The following is a 25,672-nucleotide window of genomic DNA, read 5'->3' on the forward strand; positions in this document are numbered from 1 at the left end:
GCCCAAGACCTGAACAATCACCCAGGCCCAAGGAACCGGAAGTACCGCTGAAAGGAAGGCACGCCACAGCATCCTAGGAAAGAGTCCAAGCCAAGGAGGTCCACCAGTGCTAGACCCCGGTGGTCCAAGCGGACCAGAGCACACTAACAAAACATCCTGCCAGAATGGGAATGGAGGGAGAAACAAATGAGAACCCAGCTGGGATTCTCAGGGTCTGGACACAAGAAGGATGACTCCAGAAGACTTCGGTGTCATTGCAGTGCAACTGACACAGACAAAAGGGAAGGAAAAACACACCCCTTCCAGGGAGATTGTACCAACTTCTCAAACGGAGGAGAGAGACAAATTGCGTGAGCAGCAGTCGCCAATCAAAAAACAGAGAGAGCCAGGCTGAGATAGTGGACAGTAAGCCCACAAGCCTAGACAGGAAAAGGCTCTGTTGAATGCCCTTAGCAAAAAACAAGGGCCCCGCCAGATATTTCACCTATACAGCAGGAAACGGCAAGACAGCAACATCGTAGCGGCAGAAAAAAAATTTCAACAAAAAGGACCCTCCAGAGGAGGGAAAACTAGAGTGGTCGAGAGGGGAAAAAAACTCAAGCACACTGATCCCTGTACCCCCTGTGGAAGGGGAATTGGGAAAGTGCACCAGGCACAGGAGGAGCAGGGAAATGCTGCCCCACAGCATGAGACAGGCACTGGGAGGACGGAGCCCCCCCAGTCCCGACGGCAACCCATCGCTGTCTGGAGGAGCCACATTGTGTCCCAGGAGGGATCACAATCCTGTACACTGGAGCTGGACAAAAACTACACGACTTGTTGAGAGCCATTCCAGACAGTGACGGATAGTTGCCTGAGCCACCCCAGACCAAAAACCCCGGGAAACACACCTGGAGGCATAGGGAGGAGCTGGACTGTCGTCCCAGCAGGCCCCATGTCAGAAAAGAAGGGCTCAACCGCCGCAGAAACAAAATCCCTGGAAGCCCCGATGCACACCCCACCGAACAAAAGAAAGGTGGGCTCCACACCTCCAGGGTGGTCCTAGCATATGTAAGAATACAGACATGGGTACCCTACAATAGTAGTTGGATACTAAGTCTGCGGACACAAAAGAAACATCTAAGAGACCAGCAGGAAGGGAGGTATGCCTCCAGCAGACCAACAGTGTAACCTAAGAAAGGAGAACAGAGTGATGCTGCTGTTGCTGAGAAGTCCCTGGGACCTGCAGGCAAAAAAAAGCCCACCCCCCATCTCCTAATGGCGATAGACACCAAGGCTGCAGATGCAGACTCAGGAGATGAAGAATGAATGTGGAGCAGGAAAAAGTGCAGACACAACGTGACCAACAGGTAGAAAGGGTCCCAAGAACCACTGGTACAAACCTGGGGAGGTGACTAGGTGGATTAGAACATCATGCAGACACAGTCTGGCTATGTGGGGAAGGGACCATGGACACGCCGAATCCCGCATATGAAAACACACAGCGAAGTGAGATACCAGCCTGAAGACAGTAGCAGGCAGCAGAAAGGGACCTGATCAAGTAGGTAACCCTGGAAACCAGTATGTGGTGCCTTGTATAAGGCCCAAGGGGCAACCTGGGGAGACTCCCTAGAAACTACACCATGGTAGTGAGTAACCTGAACTACCGTCCACGGTGTGAAAAAGTGTATGGTAGTTGACCCAACATCGTAAGCCATGTGGAAACCCGTCTGGTCGGCAGGAATAGGATTACTGAGCACTCAGTCACTCCAATCAACCTCCCACGAAAACAGGGTACTGGGGTGTGGCCTAAGAATCGGGGGACCCGGTGGTGCAGAACCCAACAGACGAAGGATTGTCCGACAAAACAACCCTGAATACTTGCAGGGACTCTACTACAGATCCCACACCCAGTCAGTGAGGTACGGGAAAGTTGGCTATGTCTGCGGCAGCCCAGAGGTCAGAGACTGATGGCGGCGGAAACAGTGTAGACAACAGTCTGAACAAGAACACCCCCAGATGTCCGGCGAAAAGGGAACACAGACAGGTGATAATTGTGCCCCTTTTTCATTGGTGGGGAGGCTGAGAAACCCTCCCCCTGGGAAATAGAGGGAGGCAGGGGAGCTGTGGAATGCAGCCAGGTCAGTTCTACATATACCGCGCCCAGTAGTGGGGTACGGGAACACCAGCCGCTGAGGTGTGACAGGCAGTGTAGTAAACCATGCAGACCGCTGTTGCTCCATGTAAGCCACACAGCGAACAGAAAGTAATTCCGTTGGGCACCTCGCACAGTAGTGAGGTACCGGAAGACCAGTCACAGATACACTAACCGTGTGACAGATGGTATAGGAAACCTGCAGACCACTGTCTGGCTTAGAGGTATGGGTCCATAGAAGACAACAAGGCTTTTCATTGGCACCTCACACAGCAGTTAGGTACCGGAACTCCAATCGCAGAGACATCAGCCATTTGATGTATGACAGGCGGCATAGGCAACCATGCAGACCGTTGTCTGGCTTACTGGTATGGGTCCATAGTAGACAACGGGACACTCCGTCAGACGCCTCACAAGTAATGAGGTACCGGAACTTCAGCCGCAGATACATCAGCCGTTTGATGTAGGACAGGTGATGTAGGCCACTGTCTGGCTTACTGGTATGGGTCCATAGCAGACAATGAGTCATCCAGTCGGCACCTTGCACAGCAGTGAGGAACCGGAACTCTAGTTGCAGATCCATAGCCATTTGATGTAGGACAGGCGATGTAGGCAACCACGCAGACCACTGTCTGGCTTACTGGTATGGGTCCATAGTAAACAACGATTCATCCCGTCGGCACCTCACACAGTGGTGAGGTACCGGACCTCCAGCTGCAGATACATTAGCCGTTTGATGTAGGACAGGCGTTGTAGGAAAACCAAGCAGCCTGTCTGGCTTACTGGTAAGGGTCAATAGTAGACAATGGGACACCCCGTCGGATACCTCCTACAGTAGTGAGGTACCGGACACCAGCCGCAGATGCATCAGCCGTTTGATGTATGACAGGTGGTGTAGGCAACCATGTAGACCACTGTCTGGCCTACTGGTATGGTCCCTAGTAGACAACGGGACACTCCATCAGGCAGCCCAAAAACTGTAGCACTAGTCGCGGACGCAATAGCCTGAGAAGAAGGGAATCCCATAGCATGACATGCCAAGAACAGCCTAGGATGGATGGCTAACAGACCTGACAGATGAGGAAGCCAAAAGAAACCTGAGCGACTGCCAGGAACGCAAAAAAACTTGCCCACTGTATGGCAATCAGTGGTAGAAGAGAAGACAATGTCTGAATATGAACCCCCAAGTCCAAGGGGACTAGAGTCCCTGGTAACAATCCGCCATGGCAGATATCAAGTGCTCCATGAAGTGAGCAACAAGAAAAAACAAACTAACTATAATACAGGTGTTGGCTACAAGAGGGCGCCAAACACCAACAAATGGTCTAAGTGACATGTACATTTTTTTTTATTTACAGTAAACAACATAAAAATATGGACTCCAGCCGTCCATAACCACGTGAAGGGGGACATTGGGAGCAGGGCACCCCAAAGTGCTACCCATAAGCTGCCGCAGAAAGTCCCTGAGGAGTGACTGCTCATAGCAGTGCTACAAGTGTATGTGAAGCCACCGCTCCGGGATGGGCCGGACCGCGAGCTCCCGTCAGCAGCTGCCGCGGGAGCCGAAATTTTTGACAATGTCAACCCCGAACCAAGAACCTCCATTTGCAGCACGTGAGCCGGAGAGGAGGAGATCTGATCTCCCATCTTGCGCGCTGAATGGGGAAGGAAAGAAGAAGGGCGGAGCCATACCGCCGAGGGAGAGGGAAAGAAGAGAGGTGGCCATGCGCCGCCAGGACCCTGGACTCCCGGCAGCTGAGTTTTACACATGCCGCCGCACAGTGCGGACCCCGGCGAGAAGGAACAGTGAGGCTGTTCCGAGGTGAGCCGGCAAAAGCGCCTGTGGAGGGAGCCGCTGCAAATGCCGGCAGCTGTCCTCCACAGGACCCAGTATGTATAAGACACAACCCCCCCCTCAGGGAACCTGAGGGAGCCCCAATATGAACCCCCAATAAAAGGAGGGAGGGATATATATTCACCTGTCTCCTTATCAGCACCTCCTAGTGGCAAGAGCATATACCCATCAGTAAGGTGTCCCCCAATAAAGAGTGACCGAGAAAGATGTATATGCAGATCCTGCCAAATACCTCTTTGTTTAGCAGGCACAGTGCTGTAAATTTTGTTGTGGCAGCTTAGTCCCATCAACCCCTTCCTGATCCATGATGTACACTTACAGCATGGGTCTGGTGAGGGAGTATGGGGTGGGCTTGTTACTATACCCCAGCAGCTGACATCCTGATGTTAGTCGTCTATCTAGATGCCATAAACAATAACGATCGCTAGCAGGGTGCCAATCATATGGATCAAGGCACTGCATATGCTTTGATCTATGTGAGCAGTCAAAAAAGAAAAAAAAAAATCCCCCCCCTTTCAATTTCCAAAATAGAAAACAAAAACTTTTGGTATTACCATATTCAGAATTGTCAGAACAACTGTCCAGGTCAACTGTGAATATATATATATATATATATATATATATATATAAAAAAAAAAAACATCTGCTGTAGAAATTCTGCCATGTGAACAGTACAGCAGAATCCCATTGAAATCAATGGGACTGTGCTGCAGCGGAATGTCCGTGCAAAAATGGCCTAATAGGGCATTAGGGAGATTACAAGGTTTCCTTTTCAAGTTATCACTGATTTGCCTTGAGTAGGAATCTCCTGGCCCCCAATACTCTTAAAAAATATTTCATGAAGAGCATTGGCATTAAGAAGGAAAAGAAACAAAATCAGACAGAGAACCCACCAGATGAACATCAACATATTTATCACAAACCATGTATCCAAAAAAATAAACATTACATATAAGCTCAGACACCAGTCCTAATAATGCAGGGACCAACAGTGTGACAGCTGTAAAGCCCTGGACTACCACATGGCCCTTTGAATGCCAGACATCTGATTGTGATCTGCTAAATGGCGGAATACAATTCTACTCAGGCGCCATCTCCTCTTCACTCCACGTGGTCGGGAGGTGAGAACACACCGGTTGCGGATTCGTACTGGACAACTGTCCACTGGTAGCGCTGCAATCTCTTTATCTGCCACTTCCTGCAAGACAAGAATCTATTAGGGAGGGGTGGTTCACACATAGCGGAATGGGGTTATCCCAAGATAAAAATGTATCCAGTAATCATAGGATAGGAGATAAATTACTGATCGATACTGATAAATGTGGGCGGCCGCTCTACTATGGTCCCCTGTAGAGATGAGCGAACTTACAGTAAATTTGATTCGTCACGAACTTCTCGGCTCGGCAGTTGATGACTTTTCCTGCATAAATGAGTTCAGCTTTCAGGTGCTCCCGTGGGCTGGAAAAGGTGGATACAGTCCTAGGAGACTCTTTCCTAGGACTGTATCCACCTTTTCCAGCCCACGGGAGCACCTGAAAGCTGAACTAATTTATGCAGGATAAGTCATCAACTGCCGAGCCGAGAAGTTTGTGACGAATCTAATTTACTGTAAGTTCGCTCATCTCTAGTCCTCTGCACTGACGTATATATACATCTATTCATATTTCCCACAGAGAGTTGTGATTGGCTGGAACCATCTGGCCAATCACAACTCTCTGAGGGAAATATGAATATGTGTACAGTGGTCCCTCAACATACGATGGTAATCCGTTCCAAATGGTCCATCGTTTGTTGAAACCATCGTATGTTGAGGGATCCGTGCAATGTAAAGTATAGGACAGTGGTCTACAACTTGCGGACCTCCAGATGTTGCAAAACTACAACACCCAGCATGCCCGGACAGCTGTTGGCTGTCCGGGCATGCTGGGTGTTGTAGTTTTGCAACATCTGGAGGTCCGCAGGTTGAAGACCACTGTTAGAGGAAGTTGTACTCACCTGTCCCCGCCGCTCCGGACCGTCACCGCTGCCCTGGATGTCGCCGTCCAACGCTGTCGCCGCGTCCCTGATGTGTCCCCGACGCTCCGGCAAGGCCTCTGCTTCCCCGGCATCCGCGCTCTCCGTCGCCGCCATCATGTCGCTACGCACGCCGCTCCTATTGGATTACAGGGCGGCATATGCAGCGACGTGATGACTACGATGGAGAGCGCCGACGATGCAGGGGATCCTGAAGAGGACGCGCCGGAGCCCCGAGGACAGGTAAGTGATGGTGAGCGGACCACACGGGGCTCCGTAAACGGCTATCCGGTGGCAACTGAAGCAGTCTGCGCTGCCGGATAACCGTTTATGCGATGGCCCCGACATACAAAAGCATCATATGTTGATGCTGCCTCTGAGAGGCCATCGCATGTTGAAATTATCGTATGTCAGGGCCATCGTAGGTCGGGGGGTCACTGTACATATACGTCAGTGCAGGGGACCATATAAGAGCAGCCGGCCACATCTATAAATTATACAGGAGGATCGCAACGGACCTGGGGCGATCTGTCAATTAGTACAGGTACTACTACTCCCTTCATGGAACAGTGTGTTCCATGCTGGGAGTAGTAGTACTCGCTAAAAAATGTTGGGAAGAAATAGTTAACACACACACACCCTACATTTTTATTATTGTCGGCTACATTTTTATTGCCCTGCCCGCACACATTAATTGATCCCTGTTTAAAAATTAATTAAAAAAAAATTCATTATAAAAAAAGATAGATTTAGATAAATACAATTTTTTCCAGCACTACTGTATCTTTGATTAATTTTTTTTAATGGTACCCTACGAAATTTTTATAAAAAATGTTAAAACCAACATGCCGTTTTTCTTGGCGTTTTTGTTCTCCCATAGACTTCTATGGGAGGAAAACGCCACGATTTCAGTGCATAAAAACGCCAAACTCTGTTTTGTTGGGCGTTTTGAAAAACCAGCCTCTGAGACCAAAATTGATGAAAAATGTCAAAAGGATCAAAAAAAAAAATCAAGTGAATCTGGCATTTTGCAGTTTACTATTGACTTGCAGCTAACATCTGGACACAGCGTTTTTTTTCACTGAAAAAACGCTGTGCGGGAAAATTTTTGAGAAGAAATCCTCAGTGGAATTCCAGCCTTAACCCTTCTGTTGCTATGCCCTCCCTCCCCCCCCCCCCCATGTTAACCCTTCAAGTGCTGTCCACTCTCTTTCCCACCCTGTTAACCCTAATCCAGTGTTTTTTAATCGATTAAAAATCAATTTTTAAAATGATCCATAGTTGCAGCCCTAATGTGCACTACCGCTCCATTCTCGTGATCAGTGGGGGCCCCAGCAGTCCTACATACATGATCTGTTATTTATCCCCTATCCTGTGGATATTCTTGGATTAGCCCCTTTAAAGGTTACGTATACCTTTTAAAAAAGCATTTTTTTTTTTTTTTAAAAGATACTGTACAGCTCTTTTGGCCATTTATTTTGGTCCTTATTTTCCAAAGGGGTATTCCAGCTCCAAAACATATTGCCGGGGTCCAACGTCTGCACTCTCCAGCTCTCCCATAGACAATGCATGGAGCACATGCCAACCCACCACTCAATGCTGCGAATGTAAGACATACGACATCCGTAAAGAAAACAATTCATACCCGAAGTTCCTTAGGGAGGATGGAATTTTTACGCAAGGCATTGATTCTCAGCCTCTCATCTGCATATTCGAAGGCCATCTTCCTCCTCTTCACATCTCGCCACATCCTCCAGTCTACATAATAACTTCTCACTGTGTTTGAGCCGGTCACCGGGGAAAAAGAGAGCAACTGCACGGAATATAGGAAATATTGTAAGATATCTACATCTTTACCTTCAGTTGCTTTTATACCATTACATTTCCAACTTGCAGTCTGATCCTCTAGAAAGAGAACCTATCATTAGACCCCAAGATGGCACATAGCACACACTTTTTTCTCTCCTCTATCTTTCCGGCCTTCTGGCTGTTGATCTGCAGAGGAATTTTTTTTATAGATCCAACCGCATGTTGGGCAGCACTGACTGAATCAGTCGGCGCTAGAACCGCGCGTACACTGCAGTCTCCAATAGACTGCAATGTGTTCCATGCGGATTTCCGCCTGAAGAAAGAGCAACCCCTTTCTTCAGGCGGAAATTTCCAAGTGGGTTTTCCGTTCACAAATTCCGAAGTGTGAATTTGTGAACGGAAACCCATTCACTAAACTATACATTTTAGCAAGCAGAACCGTAGGGTGCATTTACATCCTTAGGGTGCAGTTTTCTCCATACAGTGACCGGATCCAGCTGGGAAATGTCAAAACCGGGTGCTCCCGTATCGCAGCCGGACCCGATCCGCATCTAATTTATTTGAATGAGCCGATTGGAGTCAGATAGTGACAGCATACCATAGGGCTGGGCGGTATACCGGTTCATACCGAATACCGAAATTTTAGTGCTGCACGATATGAATTTCAACCCATACCGCAATATCGGTTTGGCCCCTCCCCCTCGGGAATGAATTAGGAGACCAAGCGCTGTTCTGCCCCCCCTATTAATTATTAGCCCAGCACTGCACTGTCCCCATCGGGGTACTACTCCCATATGTCACCCGCAAGCGCTGCCCTCCTCGTTCTCCTGTCAGTTGCGGCCGCCGGCGCTGACACTCTATACCAGTGGTCTTCAACCTCCAGATGTTGCAAAACTACAACTCCCCACATGCTCTATATTGTATCCCTATGCCCGGGCTGCAAAAGGTAAACAAAAATAAACTTTAACGCGTGTTCCTACATTGGCCTTATGCTGGGGACGTGAACGTCGGACAGCCGTCAGCCTATCACCGGCCGCAGCGATGTTCCGCCTCGGCCAGTGAGAGGTTGAGCGGACTGTCATGTAAGAAGCCGGCTAAAGTTTATTTTTGTTTACCTTTTGCAGTCCGGGCATAGGGATACAGTATAGAGTGTCAGCGCCGGCAGCCACAACAAACAGGACGACGAAGAGAGAAGCGCTTGCGGGTGATGTGAGCAGTACCCCGATGGGGACAGCGCAGTGCTGGGCTAATCATTTTTTGGGGGGTGGGGGAATACCGTTATATACCGTGGAACCGCCATAAGTTACAAAAATACCGCAATACACATATTTGGCCATACCGCCCAGCTCTAGCATACCACGACTTTCAATCCAGCCACAAAACTGGATACGGGGCAAATATGAGCCGACCAGAGTTACTATTTGACTACAGTCGGCTCATTCAAATAAATGGAATGAGGTCCTGTCACCGTATGAAGAAAACAGTGTGATTGCACCCTTACACTGCACACATTTACTTACTTATTATTTATGTTTTTTTCACTGTGTTCACATCTGTGTTCTTTTGATGTACACCAGGATTGGTCAGGGTGTGGTAGCCCTTCTGGGTGTACCTCCTGCCGGTCTAGGGGAGGTGTATGTGGCCATTAGGTTCCTCACCTCCCTGCCATGAGGTATCTCTCTGTTTCGGGGTATCTCTGTTTTGGAGAGCACTTTTGGTCTCTGAGTAGGGTTTGGTTTATTGGGGGGGGGGGGACTCTCCTTTCGGAGAAGGGCTTACTATGGACCGCATTCTTGTGCATGTTTTTTGTGCGAACACTCTGCTCTTTTTACTCGCACTTGGGTGACTCGAGAGCACATAACTCAGCTCTTAAAAAAAATCATTTGTTTCATGTTTCCCGAACCCCAGGCAGCATGAAACAGAGACAAGGCTGCCATATTATACGCGTCTATGATTTAGGGCCCTTTTAGATAGGCGGGGAGAAACAAGCGCTGAACAGTGCTCGATTGCTTAATCCTCACAAGGCTCAATCAATCAATGCACCCATTTAAAGTGGTACTCCAGTGGAAAACTTTTTATTTTTTTTAATTTTTTTTATCAACTGGTGCCAGAAAGTTAAACAGATTTGTAAATTACCAGAAGAACGAATGGGGGCACTCATGGGGTTAATACAATATAACGCTTCTAATAGAGCTGGGATATGCAGGTCAGCTATACCTCTATATATGGCGGTCCGGGTGTCCTGATAAAGCGACCACCTGCGGGGTGCATATTGAGAAAGTTGCAGTATCATAAATGGTGTATAAAAGAAAGTAGCACGCACTCACCGCTAGGCTTCGGTCGTTAGTCCGTGGAGTCCGGGGACATGGGTGAACTCGGCGTCCTCTAGGAGCGCTCGGAGGCTACACCGGTAGTTTCGCGGGATTAACCCACTTCATCCGGCCTCTAGTTTGCATCATTGCGTCTCCTTATTTATACTTATGTGCTCTGTGGAAGTAACCATAGGAACCGATAAACTAAACTATGGATAGGGTGATAAACAAAACCCGGTAAGTGTGTTAAATAACAATATGGACTGGTACATATCTGGCCATCTTATCTCAATGCTAGTGTAAGAGCTATATGAGTAAGAAAAGATTACTTAAGTGATATAAAGTATTATCTAGATGTTATATAAAAAGGTGATAGATCCAACCGCTCATTAACACCTGCTGGTCCTTGTGCATCACAGCGCAAGATCCATTTAGCTTCTCTTTGTAACAATAGAACATTTTTTGTTTCCTCCTCTTTTAGGTGTATTAACCACTTCTAGCCCGCCGAAGCGTAAGACATTAACATCGTTATTGTGGTGAGTAACTAGGTGCTCAGCCAGACGGGGCACTCCAGTTCCTTTCTTGAGGGTATTTCTATGCTCTCGTATTCTAATATATAGGGGTCTAATCGTCTTACCTATATAAAAGCGGGAGCAGGGGCAGACATAAGAAGTTTTACAGGTAATAAGCTGGTTGACCTTATGTCTTATTCCTCCTAAATTAAGAATGGTAGCGCATTCATTATATCTTCATAGGCTGAAGTTCCTGCACTTGTAATTTCCTTCAGGGGTAATTTCGCTAAACCAGTTGTTGTTCTTCTCTTCTGTTAACCTTTCAGCTACAGTTGTAAGATGATCACCTATGGTGCGATCCTTGCGATAGGTGATGATGGGTCGCTGTCGTGTCGCTGTCTTCAGGTCACTATGACTTTGTAGGATGTGCCAGTGCTGTAAAATGGCGCTCCTGATTTTTTTAAAATTAATTTGTGAATTATGAAAGGAGAACACAAACTTTCGATCTTGGTGATGTTGTCCGCCTATGGTTTTAATTGGTTTCTTCGACCCCCCCCATAGAGGAGTTCATTCCTTGTCATCTTCTCCACTTTCTGAAATGCTGTTTCAATTATCTCTAAGGGGTAATTTCTGTCTAATAGCCTCATTTTAAGTTTGTGTGCTCGCTGAATATATATTTCCGGTTGGCTATTGAGTCTTCAGTCTAATGAACTGAGATGTTGGTATCCCTCTCTTTACATGGGTGTGAACTGTTGAAATGCAGGATAGTATTTTGGGCTATAGTTTTCCTACAGCCTTCTGTATAGACACCATCAGGAGAAGTTTTAATTTTTATGTCTAAAAAATCCAGTTCGTCCTTTTTAAACACGCTGGTAAACTTCATATTAAAGGTATTGCACAAATGAGTGGAACTTGTCCTCTGAGCCTTCACAAAACAGTAAAATATCGTCCACGTATCTTTTATATCCCTTGATGTTGAATATAAAGGGATTAGACGTGGAAAATACATATAGATGCTCGTAATATGCCATGAAAATATTGGCGAAGGTACATGATACCGGGGTCCCCATTGCCGTTCCAACTTTCTGTTTGTACCATTGTTCGTGGGACAGAAATACATTATTTATCAAAATAAACTCAATAGATTCGCAGACAAAGTCTGTGAATGTTTGAGATTTATCCGTCTGCTGTAGAAAAAAAACAGACTGCCTGTATACCTGCCTCCAAAGGGATGCGGGTATATAAGCTTTCTACGTCTATACTAGTCAGACTGTAGGTGGGTTGCCATGGGTAATCTCCTATGTATTGGAGCACGTCACCCGAATCTTTTAGATAAGATGGGATGGATGTCAGGAGGGGTCGTAACAACCAATCAATATACCTGGACAGATATTCGGTCGCGGAACCGATCCCCGAGACTATCAGGCAACCTGGGGGATCGGTCTGCGACTTATGGATTTTCGGGAGATTATACCATGTCGGGTTCTTAGGAGTCTTCTTAGGAGTCTCAGGTCATTTTGATGAATAATGTATTTCTGTACCACGAACAATGGTACAAACAGAAAGTTGGAACGGCAATGGGGACCCCGGTATCATGTACCTTCGCCAATATTTTCATGGCATATTACGAGCATCTATATGTATTTTCCACGTCTAATCCCTTTATATCCAACATTAAGGGATATAAAAGATACGTGGACGATATTTTACTGTTTTGGGAAGCTTCAGAGGACAAGTTCCACTCATTTGTGCAATACCTTTAATATGAACAACCTTAATATGAAGTTTACCAACGTGTTTAATAAGGACGAACTGGATTTTTTTAGACATAAAAATTAAAACTTCTCCTGATGGTGTCTATACAGAAGGATATAGGAAAACTATAGCCAAAAATACTATCCTGCATTTCAACACCCCGGCCATGTAAAGAGAGGGATACCAACATCTCAGTTCATTAGACTGAAAAGACTCAATAGCCAACCAGAAATATATATTCAGCAAGCACACAAACTTAAAATGAGGCTATTAGACAGAAATTACCCCTTAGAGATAATTGAAACAGCATTTCAGAAAGTGGAGAAGATGACAAGGAATGAACTCCTCTATGGGGGGGGGGGGGGGGGGGGGTCGAAGAAACCAATTAAGACCATAGGCGGACAACATCACCAAGCTCGAAAGTTTGTGTTCTCCTTTAATAATTCACAAATTAATTTAAAAAAATCAGGAGCGCCATTTTACAGCACTGGCACATCCTACAAAGTGATAGTGACCTGAAGACCGCGACACGACAGCAACCCATCATCACCTATCGCAAGGATCGCACCATAGGTGATCATCTTACAACTGTAGCTGAAAGGTTAACAGAAGAGAAGAACAACAACTGGTTTAGCGAAATTACCCCTGAAGGAAATTACAAGTGCAGGAACTTCAGCCTATGTAAATATAATGAATGCGCTACCATTCTTAATTTAGGAGGAATAAGACATAAGGTCAACCAACTTATTACCTGTAAAACTTCTTATGTCTGCCCCTGCTCCCGCTTTTATATAGGTAAGACGATTAGACCCCTATATATTAGAATACGAGAGCATAGAAATACCCTCAAGAAAGGAACTGGAGTGCCCCGTCTGGCTGAGCACCTAGTTACTCACCACAATAACGATGTTAATGTCTTACGCTTCGGCGGGCTAGAAGTGGTTAATACACCTAAAAGAGGAGGAAACAAAAATGTTCTATTGTTACAAAGAGAAGCTAAATGGATCTTGCGCTGTGATGCACAAGGACCAGCAGGTTTTAATGAGCGGTTGGATCTATCACCTTTTTTATATAACATCTAGATAATACTTTATGGGGGAGATTTATCAAAACCTGTGCAGAGTAAGAGTGGTGCAGTTGCCCATAGCAACCAATCAGATTGCATCTTTCATTTTCCACAGGCCTCTTTAGAGGCCTGTGGAAAATGAAAGAAGCAATCTGATTGGTTGCTATGGGTAACTGCACCACTTTTCCTCTGCACAGGTTTTGATAAATCTCCCCCTATATCACTTAAATAATCTTTTCTTACTCATATAGCTCTTACACTAGCATTGAGATAAGATGGCCAGATATGTACTAGTCCATATTGTTATTTAACACACTTACCGGGTTTTGTTTATCACCCTATCCATAGTTTAGTTTATCGGTTCCTATGGTTACTTCCACAGAGCACATAAGTATAAATAAGGAGACGCAATGACGCAAACTAGAGGCCGGATGAAGTGGGTTAATCCCGCGAAACTACCGGTGTAGCCTCCGAGCGCTCCTAGAGGATGCCGACTTCACCCATGTCCCCGGACTCCACGGACTAACGACCGAAGCCTAGAGGTGAGTGCGTACTACTTTCTTTTATACACCATTTAAGATTTGTAAATTACTTCTATTAAAAAAAATCTTAATCCTTCTAGTACTTATTAGCTGCTGAATTCTACAGAGCAAATTCTTTTCTTTTTGGAAGACATAGCTCTCTGCTGGCATCATGACCACGGTGCTCTCTGCTGACATCTCTGTCCATTTTAGAGCAGCATATGTTTGCTATAGGGATTTTCTCCTACTTTGGGCAGTTCCCAAAATGGACAGAGATGTCAGCAGAGAGCACTGTGCTCATGATGTCGGCAGAGAGCTCTGTGTTCAAAAAAGAAAAGAATTTCCTCAGTAGTATTCAGCAGCTAATAAGTATTAGAAATAATTTACAAATCTTTTTAACTTTCTGGCACCAGTTTATTTAAAAAAATAAATAAAAATAAAAGTTTTCCACAGGAGTACCCCTTTAAATAGATAATTATTGGTCGCACTTCCTGTGTCTACACAGAGCGGGGCGCTGCCAATAATGATTTTATTGACCATGGAAAGGATCCAATCATCTGACGAACTCGGTCGCTGGCCTTTTTACAGGGGCCGTTAATCATAAATGTGCGTTCCTAGGAAGCGCTGCCATGTTCCAGAGAAATTATAGTTTAAAGGGGTACTCCACCCCTAGACATCTTATCCCCTATCCAAAGCATAGGGGATAAGATGTCTGATGGCGGAGGTCCCGCCGCTGGGGACCCCTGCATTCTACCATGCGGCACCCACCTGTAACGGCTTCCGGAACCACTGGAGGCCCTCAGGCTAATACCATCCCGACCACGAGAATGGAAGATCGTGACGTTACGACTCCGCCCCCGTGTGACGTCACACCCGCCCCCTCAATGCAAGTCTATGGGAGGGAGCGTGACAGCTGTGGTCGGAATGGTATTATCCTGAGGGCCTCCAGCGGTTCCGGAAGCCGTTACAGGTGGGTGCCGCATGGTAGACTGCGGCCGTCCCCAGCGGCGGGACCCCCGCCATCAGACATCTTATCCCCTATCCTTTGGATAGGGGATAAGATGTCTAGGGGTGAAGTACCCCTTTAAACTATAATAGGGGATAAGATGGATAGGGGATAAGATGGATAGGGGATAAGATGGATAGGGGTGAAGTACCCCTTTAAAACTATAATAGGGGATAAGATGGATAGGGGTGGAGTACCCCTTTAAAACTATAATAGGGGATAAGATGGATAGGTGATAAGATGTCTAGGGGTGGAGTACCCCTTTAAAGAGTTACTATCATAAGGGTAAGTTCACATGTACGCAGATTTGATGCGCAGGATTTTCTGCTGCAGATATCAATGTAAACTAAATGACCGAGTACAGCTTCTTATCTGCAGTTACAAATCCTGCACAGGATCCTGTACGTGTGAACGTACCCTTAAAGGGAAACTAACAGGCTGTTCACCCTCACTAAATCCTGTGTTATAGTGCTGATGAGCAGCATTAAAACGTGGGGTCACGTACGTTGGTTCAGTGGATTAAAAGTTATCCCTCCTAATTTCCTCATTGCATTATCGCTGCCGTGCACAATAGAGGCAGGGAGCGGGCTTGCCGAGCTCCCCTGCCTCCTCTATATGTAGGGGAGGGGCCACGTTCACACTACGGAATTCTCGCGGAATTCCACGAGCGGAACTCTGCGGTGTGAACTTAACATTAGTGTGAATGGGTCTCCGCGAGACCCGTTCACACTGCGGAATTTCCGTGGCGGACAATTATGCCGCTGAAATTGTTCCGAGCAAAGAAAGAACCTGTTCATTCTTTGCGCGGATTCCGCGAGCACTGTATAGCCGTCAACGGTGACGGCTCAGTGCCCCGCGGCCCTAATGCCGAAGCAAGACTGGCGGCGGCCGCCAGGCGGAATCTCCACTCGCGGAGATTCCGTAGTGTGAACAAACCCTTAGTGTATAGTACAGTGTTTCCAAACCAATGTGCCCCAGCTATTGCAAAAGTACAACTCCCAGCATGCCTGGACAGCTGCTCGTGCATGCTGGGAGTTGTAGTTTTGCAACTGCTGGAGACACACTGGTTAGGAAAACACCGGTATAGTGTCTAAACATATCCATACATGAACAGGGAGACATCAAAGGCTGCATTTATACCAGCACTAGAGGCTCTTTCGCAAATTCCATCAAAATACTGGACAACATAGCCCCACGTGCCACACTATGTTGCTCGGTAACACACCGGACACCATGACGAAACCCAGCAAACGTACAATGGATACTGTTTATTTTTTGTTGTTGGTGTTGTTCTGCTCCAATGCTACGGCAGAACAACGCAAAAGACAATGCAGGTGTGAACATGGCCTAAGGGTCCATTCACACCAGGGGTTTGTGCATAAGGTTTTGGGATATTAAAAAACTGTATGCGCACATGATTTTATATGGTTCTCTTCAACCACAATACTGTAAAAAAAAAAAAAAAAAAAAAAATTGAACATACTGCTTATACAGTAGACAAAACCGCGGTAGGACTTTTTATTTTTTAATTTTTTGTGTGTGTTAACTGAGCCAAACAGATCAGTTTCTCAATGCCGGGCTGCGGAGATGCAAAAAATTTGGCTCTTTAAGGTTTTATAATATAAAAACGTATAGCGTCGCGGTATACATAAACCATGGTGTGAACGCACCCTAAGCTGCAATACCATATGTAGGAGAAAAGTAGTTGTCTGTAAGTCATGATATTAGAACCAGGGTGTCGCCAGCTGTTGCAAAACTACAACTCCCAGCATGCCCGGACAGCCTTTGGCTGTCCGGGCATGCTGGAAGTTGTAGTTTTGCAACAGCTGTTGGCACCTTAGTACAGAAACACTGCTCTATAGAATAATATGCAATGTATAGGGGCAATGGGGAGATTTATAAAACTCCGTTGCCCATAGCAACCAATCACAGTGCAGCTTTCACTCTAGCCTTTGCTCTCGGGAAACGAAAACTGGGCTGTGATTGGTTGTTATGGGCAACATGTATTTTTTTTTTTTTTCAAACAGCTTTACTGCATCTGCCCTATAGTATCCAGTAAGGTCACAGACCGCTCACCTCACACCGGTTCATCGTTCCTCTCTCAGCAGCTTCACCCGTTCACATTACTATCCACGAGCGGTAACGCATTGTCCCTATCCCTCTCATTACACTCTCTCCCCTCCGTGTCCTTCTACTAACCTGCCGAGCGCTGCGCAGCGCGGAACCCAGTATGGACGCCGCCATCTTGTCCCTGCTGTCAATTCAAAAGCTTGCAACTTTATTGAACTTGACAAAACGACGTCAGTGCGCTGCAGGCAAAGGAACGAAACTTTTTTTTGTAAAACGATGTCGTCAACAATATAGGGGGAGATTTATCAAAACCTGTGCAGAGGAAGAGTGGTGCAGTTGCCCATAGCAACCAATCAGCTCGCTTCTTTCATTTTTAAAGAGGCCTGTGAAAAATGAAAGATGCAATCTGATTGGTTGCTATGGGCGACTGCATAACTTTTCCTCTACACAGGTTTTGATAAATCTCCCGCATAGTGATCTGCAAACTATGATCTGCAAACACCCGCAGCGAGCAAAATGATTAGGCTGTGTTCACACATTGCAGCTAATTAGCATGCGTTTTTCAGCAAATGACCGAAAATGAGGTAAAAATTAGGCTTTTTGCAAAAATTATGCAATTAGGTCATTTTAACCGCAATTCTGGTCATTTACGGTAGAATACAGGCGTAGTGTGTATTCACACACTACGGTTTCCTGCTGCGAGTTTGAAAGGAGCTGGCTGTCCGCTGCTGATTTTCAGCAGCGGAATCTCCGCTGCATAAAGTCCGCCACAGACCCCATTGAAGTCAATGGGGTCTGAGGCGGATTTTCCGCAGTGGAGATTCTGCTGCTGAAAATCAGCTGGGAAGAGCCAGCGGAGAGCTTTCCCCTTTCAAACTCGCAGCGGGAAACCGTAGTGTGTGAATACACACTACGGCTGTATTCTACCGTAAATGACCGGAATTAAATCTACATTTGCATAATCGTTGCAAAAAGCCAAATTTTTTCCTCACTCTGTCATTTGCTGGAAAAACGCATGCGATAATTCGTGTGAACGAGCCCTAAGGGTACGTTCACACGGGCGGATTACCTGCGGAATTTCCGCAGTGTAATTGCTACCATTGACTTTAATGGGTCAGAAGAAAATCCGCAATAGAGGCAGATTTTCCTTGGGACCCATTGAAGTCAATGGTAGCAAACCCACTGCGGATTTTCTGCAGCAAATACACTGCAGAAATTCCAAAGGTAATCCACCCGTGTGAATGTACTCTAAGGCTATGTTCCCACAGAGGAATTTTACGGGAATATTCCATTAAAAAATTCCTCTGCAACAGAGTTGTAGATTCCTATTGATTTCAATGGGATTCTGCTGCACTGTGCGTACAGCAGAATTTCCGCAGCAGATGTTTCTCCTGCGGAAATCCTGATTTTGGCATCTGCAAAAACATTGAACCTGTTTAATGTTTCTGCAGATTCCACTCAAAAAAGCTTTGCCATCTATGGAGATGGCGCGTTTCCAAGCGGTCCTAGTACCGTTGCATAAAGTAAATGTGCGGAATGTCTGCCAGTATTTTCCGGCAAACATTCCACACGTTTTCAGCCGTGTGAGCTGGACCTCAGGGTTACATCAAGGTTTTACTTACTTCTAGCAGGATAAATAGATATCCCTATATCACTCAATGTAAGGCCAGAGCTACACAGTGGGGGTGACTTACTAAGGCTAAGTTTCCACTATTTTTTTTTGCAAAACGCAAAGAAAAACGCCAATTTTGCCGCATGGCGTTTTTTTGGTCAAAAAACGCTGCGGCCAGATGTTAGCTGTAAGTCAATGAGAAATCGCAAATTTCGAATTCCACTTTGCGTTTTTTCAATCCTTTTGGCGTTTTTTCACTTTTTCTGCGTTTTTTCCAGTTTTTTGGCGTTTTGAAAAAAACGCTGTAGTTCCCTCAAACCGTATACATCGCTCACATCCCTGCTCTGCACTGTACTCCGGGCCGGCCACTCATTCATTCATCTTTTCCTCAGAGCTGTGATTGGCTGCAACCATCCGGCCAATCACAGCTCTGGGTGGGAAATATGAATTTCTGTTGACATCAGTGGCCGGAGTACAGAGCAGAGAGGCGAGCGATGTATAGACCCGCTCGCTTCTCTGCTATATTGTGGACGATATATGTGTATAGTACAGGTACTATCACTCCCAGCATGGAACAGTCTGTTCCATGCTGGGAGTAGTAGTACTACATAAAAAATGTTAAAAATGTATTTAAAAAAAAGTGAAACACACACTTTATTAAAAAATAATAAAAATTGGGTTATAAAATATATAAATTGCGTTTAATTAAAAAATTTTCCATCACTGCTGCATCCTTTTTTTTTTTGGTATCCAAGAAATTTTGGGTACCAAAAAAAAAAAACACCAAGGTGCAATTTCCACACAAATGAAAAAAACGCCGGAAAAAACGCAAGAAAAAACGCATGATGACGTCACTTGCACTGGTGATTTTTCAGGCGTTTTTTTTAATCCCTAAAAACGCAGTGCAAAAAAACAATTGGAGACTTAGCCTCAGAGTGGAGTTTGGTATTTACTAATTTGGCATTTTTCTGAAGGTTTTGCTGTTTTACAGCTTAAATTCACCAGATATAATGTGGGGACATTAGTAAATTTGTTGGGATTTTTCAAAACCATTGGACATGCCCCCTTTTTTGAGTTTTCCAAGTAAAATGGATCGTTGGTCGGATTTTTTTTTGGTTGCAAAATCTGTCACACTAAACGTGCAATACAATTTGGGTGATAAAAAAAGAGTTGGGATCACATTAGTAAATCACCCCAATGTCTTTTAAGTGCGATAACAAATCCCATCAAAGTCCCGTGACCAAAATATTTCAAAGATGGATTTTTTTCTGACTGTTGCATGCTATATTGCATGTACCACTGCGACACAATTCACTAACATTACATGCGATAGCGCAGTGCGACAATGGGATCTTTGTTGCATGACCTAAGTTGCTGTGGTGTAGTCCTTGCATTAAGTGTATGGTCCCACATACCGCTTACGCAGCGTATTTCACGTTGCACAAAATCATCTACAGCAGCAGGAAATAGGCTGCGTATTCCCAGATGATCATACACACAGCGCCGGCGGTAGCCCTGCATTTTCAGCGACGATTGGAAGCCGCACTTCGCAGTCATGCTGGTGCGCCGCTCCGCCTCCAATCTTCACTGAAAACACAGGGCTTCTGCCGGCGCTGTGTGTATGATCATCTGAGAATATGCAGCATATTTCCCGCAGCTGCAGACGATTTTGCCCAGCGTGAAGTACGCTGTGTAAGAGATATACTGGACCGTACCCTTAAGGGGCATTCCAAGTTAACATTACTTATTATCTGTCCCAGCATTCGGACTCCCTGAGATCTCCAGAACAGGATAAAAGATCTTTGTTATGAATGGAAATCGATGCTTAAAAAAAATAAGTTGTCTTCATACCATACAGAACGTAATCCTGTCCAGCTAGAGCATCATCTTTGTCCAAGCTGAATAACAGGCAGGGACAAAATTTAGTAAGCGAGGGAAGGACTAGCACTCCTCTGTGCTCACTCCTGTCTATCAACAGAGAGGAGGGGGTTACAGAGTAGCCTGCAGTGATTGGATGAGGAGAACAGGCACAGCACAGCAGACTCAGGGAGGAAGAAAATGCATGGTGAGTGAGGGCGGGCTTAGGCTGCATTCACATCTAGGTTTTACACTATGGATGCCGGATCCGACTGGGGGAGGGGCAAACCGGGCGCTCCCGTACCCCAGCAGGACCAGCGCTAAACTCCATTCACTTTAATGAGCCGACCGGAGTCAAACGGTGACTCAGGTTGGCTCATTTTTGACCCGTATGCGGTTTCCTGATCTGACCTAAAACCGTAGGATACTACGGTTTTAGGTCCGGTCACAAAACTGGATACGGGTCAAAAATGAGCCGACCTGAGCCACCATTTGACTCCGGTCGGCTCATTAAAGTGAATGTAGTTTTAGCGCTTGTTCGGCTGGGGTACGGGAGCGCCCGGTTTGCCCCTCCCCCAGCCGGATCCGGCACCCGTAGTGTAAAACCGAGATGTGAATGCAGCCTTAGTGCTTGCCTCGGATACACCCCTTCCTGAACAGTGGGTGCGAAAATAAGTGAGCAGCAGAATAGAGAATCTAGTGTAAAGAATCTGCATGACCTAATGAGGAGCACATATAAGCAAAAATTTACTACATGTCTTATTTTATATAAATGTCCAAATGATAAATTTGCACTTTTTTTCCCCTTTAACGTGTGCATTATACACAACCTATTGAATGGAGAGGAGTTGTGCAACAATTTTGTGGCTTTTTGAAAAGTTGGGGAAAAAAAATTGGTAAAAAACGCACCACCCTGAAACCACGCCCCTTTTATACCAAACGGATAAGGAGCAAAAGTCACAGATTTTTTTAAATCAAAATGAGCAAAACTATTCACACCAGCAAAGTGGCATACAAGCCTGGATAAATCCCCACCCTTCTTATATGTTAGGCCGGGGTCACGAGTTTGTGTTTACATATAACCTATATGTTTTATATCTTTAAAATGGATAAAAAAAAACTTAAATGCTAAATGGATGCTAAAAACTTCTGCTGTTGGTGACTAAGCTTTTGTATACGGCAAAATGAAACAAAACGTAACATGGAAATACAAAACCCAGTGTGAAGATGGCCATATGTAACTTTTCTTTACATCTTCAGTTTCCATGAATAGTTGACATACCGGCTGACAGTGTACGGCAACTGAAAATGAAATACAGAAAAAATACACATTGGAGGAGATATATCAAAGCCTGTCTAGAGGGAAAGTTGCCCAGTTGCCCATAGCAACCAATCAGATCGCTTCTTTCATTTTTGAAAAGGCCTGTGAAAAATGGAAGAAGCGATCTGATTGGTTGCTATGGGCAACTGAGCAATTTTTCCTTTGTACAGGTTTTGATAAATCTCCCCCATAAAGTACACGGCTATCTTATGTATTCCCCCATGGTAACTGCATTGTGTGGGATCACCCTTCTGATACAAAGCACCATATCCCATAGCGGAGACTGCTGTGTGCTTTATCTGCGTCTATGTATTGATGAATTCAGACTTTTTTCTGTCCTTTTGGGTTCCAGTAATTGGAACAAAGTAACAACAGAATAGTTTCTACATAATAAAAGTTGCTATATAATAATTGGACATGTTAGTCGCAGTATATATATTTTTTCTGAACTGAAATCGTCACGGACCATATTAAATGAATGGGGTACTCCTCTATATAAAGGACACTGCCCCACCCCTGTGCAATCTTCAGCACGACGCTCAGGCTCTCCTCCTGCACTTACCACATAAGTTCAGCTCATCTTCTGAGCGTATCTGTCTTTTGACTTGGACTGAAAAATGCGTCAGACTACAATTTCAGTTCAAGCCAAAAGTCAGATACGCTTGGAAAATTACCCAAATGTACTCACTTAGGGGGGAGATTTATCATTGCTTTTAGAGCATTTTTTTTGTCTATGTTTTGGCGCAGTTCAGGCGCAAGCAGCATATTTAGAGACTTTTATGCGCCTTTTGATATAGACAGTTTTATTATTTTTGCCTACCCGTAGAACTTTTTCTTTTTGACCATGCAGTGCTCACGTATTTATCATTTGCGACTTTTGTCAAAAGTCGCTATTTTGTGCGCAAAGGTACTTTTTTAGGTGCAAAGCTACACCACCTACCAGTAGGCGTGAGAATCACTTCTACCTTCCGCAATTCAACCTTTAACCTCTTGTGGACGACAGCGTCCCACTCCCCTTCTATGACATGTGCCCAGGAGCTGAGCGCGGGTCATAGCTGGGTGGTCCTGGCATCTATCTGCCACCAGGTCTCATCTCTAATGCCAGACATAATCGATCACGGTGATGCCCGGCTTTAACCGCTTAGACGCCGCAATCAAATTTGATTGTAGCGTCTGAAATGCAAGTAAAAATGTCCCGGCAGCTCTGTGAAATTAAGTAACAACACCAAACCTGCCAAATTCAGGACCCGGGAAAGTGTCTACTTCCCTCCCTCACAAGCGTCTAGAAGAAGTGTATGTGGTAGAGCTTTTCCACCACAGCAGATCTGCGCAAAATTCCTCATCCTGCTGCCCCTTCTTGATAAATAAGATGCACGCTAGTCAAACCCACCACCCAAATAAACGTGGGAACCAAGCAATGATTAGTTGGCAGGCAATCTTGAGTTTCTAGCAATCTATCCGTGCCTCGGAGGCAGTGGCGTACCTACGCTTTGGTGAACTCCTCCCACAAGATGCGCAGGCCGCCAAACAGATCATGGCTCAGATGAGGATGTTATATTGCACTACAGTTCTCCTTTAACTATTATGCTTCAACACCCTTTGTGGTGTTTTGGTTTCTACCTCACACATTACAACAAACATCTTCCACATACCTCCGCCCAGGACATCATCATCAGGGAAGTGCCCCAAGGTGAATAGTCTTTATATCCACAATGCAGCCCCTTTCCTTTGACAATTTTGTAGTGACTCTAAGGGTATGTTCACAGTGTGGAATCTCTGCTTGCAGAATTACGCGAGCAGAGATTCCGACTGGTGGCCGCCGCCGAAAATACTTAGTTGGTAGGGCCGCACGGCACTGCGCCGTCACCATTGACGGCTATGCAGTGCTCATGGAGTTCCACACAAAGAATGAACATGTTCATTCTCTGTGCGGAACAATATGAGCGGCGGAATTGTCCGACACAGAAATTCCTCAGTGTGAATGGGTCTCGCAGAAGACCCATTCACACTGATGGTAATGTTCACTGCGACATCTGTGACGTTCCTTCTCTGGTACATGTGCAAAAACAAAATATACAACAATATAACTATACAGTGACCCCTCGACCTACGATGGCCCCGACATACGATAATTTCAACATGCGATGGCCTCTCAGAGGCAGCATCAACATACGATGCTTTTGTATGTCGGGGCCATCACATAAACGGCTATCCGGCAGCACAGACTGCTTCAGCTGCCACCGGATGGCCGTTTACGGTGCCCCGTGAGCTCCGGTGATGATCACTTACCTGTCCTCGGGGCTCCGGCGCGTCCTCTTCGGGATCCCCTGCATCGTTGGCGCTCTCCATCGACGTCATCATGTCGCTGAGCACGCCGTCCCGTCATCCAATAGGAGCAGCGTGCGTAGCGACGTGATGGCGGCAACGGAGAGCGCGGATGCCGGGGAAGCAGAGGCCTTGCCGGAGCGTCGGGGACACCTCGGGGATGCGGCGACAGCGATGGACGGCGACATTCCGGGCAGCGGTGACGAGCGGTGACGGTCCGGAGCGGCGGGGACAGGTGAGTACAAATTCCTCCAATAGTGGTGTACAACCTCCGGACCTTCAGATGTTGCAAAACTACAACACCCAGCATGCCCGGACAGCCAACGGCTGTCCGGGCATGCTGGGTGTTGTAGTTTTGCAACATCTGGAGGTCTGCAGGTTGTAGACAACTGTCCTATACTTTACATTGCACGGATCCCTCAACATGCGATGGTTTCAGCAAACGATGGTCCGTTTGGAACGGACTACCATCGTATGTTGAGGGACCACTGTATATCAGTCTGCTCAGCATTTCCTTCTTTTATAACATCATTCCTGCAGATTAGACTGCATTTTTAAAGTGACAGGTTCCCTTTAATACGCCGCTTGCATTTATACTCCGAGCTGATGTATTTTTTTATTTATTTTTTTGTCTACAGAAAAGCATTGTCTCTTTTCTAATTGGCACGGATCTGTTCGAGACACAATTCTTCTACTGGAGTGAAACATTTTAATAGTTGTTGATGGGGATGATGCATTCTTCCGTGAGACAAAGTAATCCAAGTCTGATTCGATGATTAGAAGCCAATTAGATAAAATAAACCCCAGACATTCATTAGTTAACCTGATAAAGCTGAAGAGTTTTCTTTAGGGAGACTGTAAGTTTAATTAACTGTAATCACAGAGATAATGGCGTCGGAATAATAATACGCCGTGCAGCATCCGCCACCTATAATTACCAAATTCACTGCGTATGCATTTGGCTTAAATGCCAACAATTCACACAATCCATCCGAAAGGAGAAATGGTTAATAATGCACATTTGGCAAATGGGTTCGTACAGAAAGTGTATCATTGGGCACAGTTTGACCACGTTCTCTTTCGAATGACATGCATTACTTTCTCTGATTACAACCAGATTAATATTAAAGGAGATTTTCAAGCGGCGAATGCAGACCGCGACGACCGTGGGAATTATAAAAAACAGGGACGCGTTCAATTATACCTGCCGTAATACTTGTGAACACAGCTTATCAGGCCAAGACTGTAGGGTTGTAAAGCGGTTATTGCTTTAAAGGGGTACTCCGGTCCTAAACATCTTATCCCCTATCTTATAGGGGATTGTACATATTTTCTGATCGCGGGGGTCCGGCCGCTGGGACCCCCCACAATCCCTGGCGTGGTACCACTGTCATCCGGTGCACAGCACGAACTCGCCCCCTCCTATAGACATGGAGGGGGCGTGTCGTGGTTTGAAACTTCCGTTTCAGAATGCAATGGTTTTGGCCTGGAGATCGCAGGGGGT

General features: G+C 45.8%; 1 protein-coding gene across 4 annotated transcripts in view; it reads right to left on the minus strand.

The window, feature by feature from the left end:
• Window positions 1–4,886: 4,886 nt before the first annotated feature.
• MRPS14 (mitochondrial ribosomal protein S14) overlaps window positions 4,887–25,672 on the minus strand; it is a 31,579-nt gene continuing 10,793 nt past the window's right edge. Inside the window, exons 1-3 of one of the 4 annotated variants that reach the window (XM_056532056.1) lie at window positions 17,183–17,310; window positions 7,648–7,815; window positions 4,887–5,187 (exon numbers count right to left, since the gene is read on the minus strand). In XM_056532056.1, the coding sequence (XP_056388031.1) occupies window positions 5,005–5,187; window positions 7,648–7,815; window positions 17,183–17,227 (396 nt within the window). In that variant the 5' untranslated portion in view covers window positions 17,228–17,310 and the 3' untranslated portion in view covers window positions 4,887–5,004. Of the gene's footprint in view, window positions 5,188–7,647; window positions 7,816–16,653; window positions 16,687–17,059; window positions 17,311–25,672 lie in introns of those variants that run through there. The other 3 variants (XM_056532058.1, XM_056532057.1, XM_056532059.1) reach the window with 3 other exon arrangements.

The sequence above is a fragment of the Hyla sarda genome, chromosome 7, assembly GCF_029499605.1.
Source record: "Hyla sarda isolate aHylSar1 chromosome 7, aHylSar1.hap1, whole genome shotgun sequence".
Classification (NCBI taxonomy): domain Eukaryota; kingdom Metazoa; phylum Chordata; class Amphibia; order Anura; family Hylidae; genus Hyla; species Hyla sarda.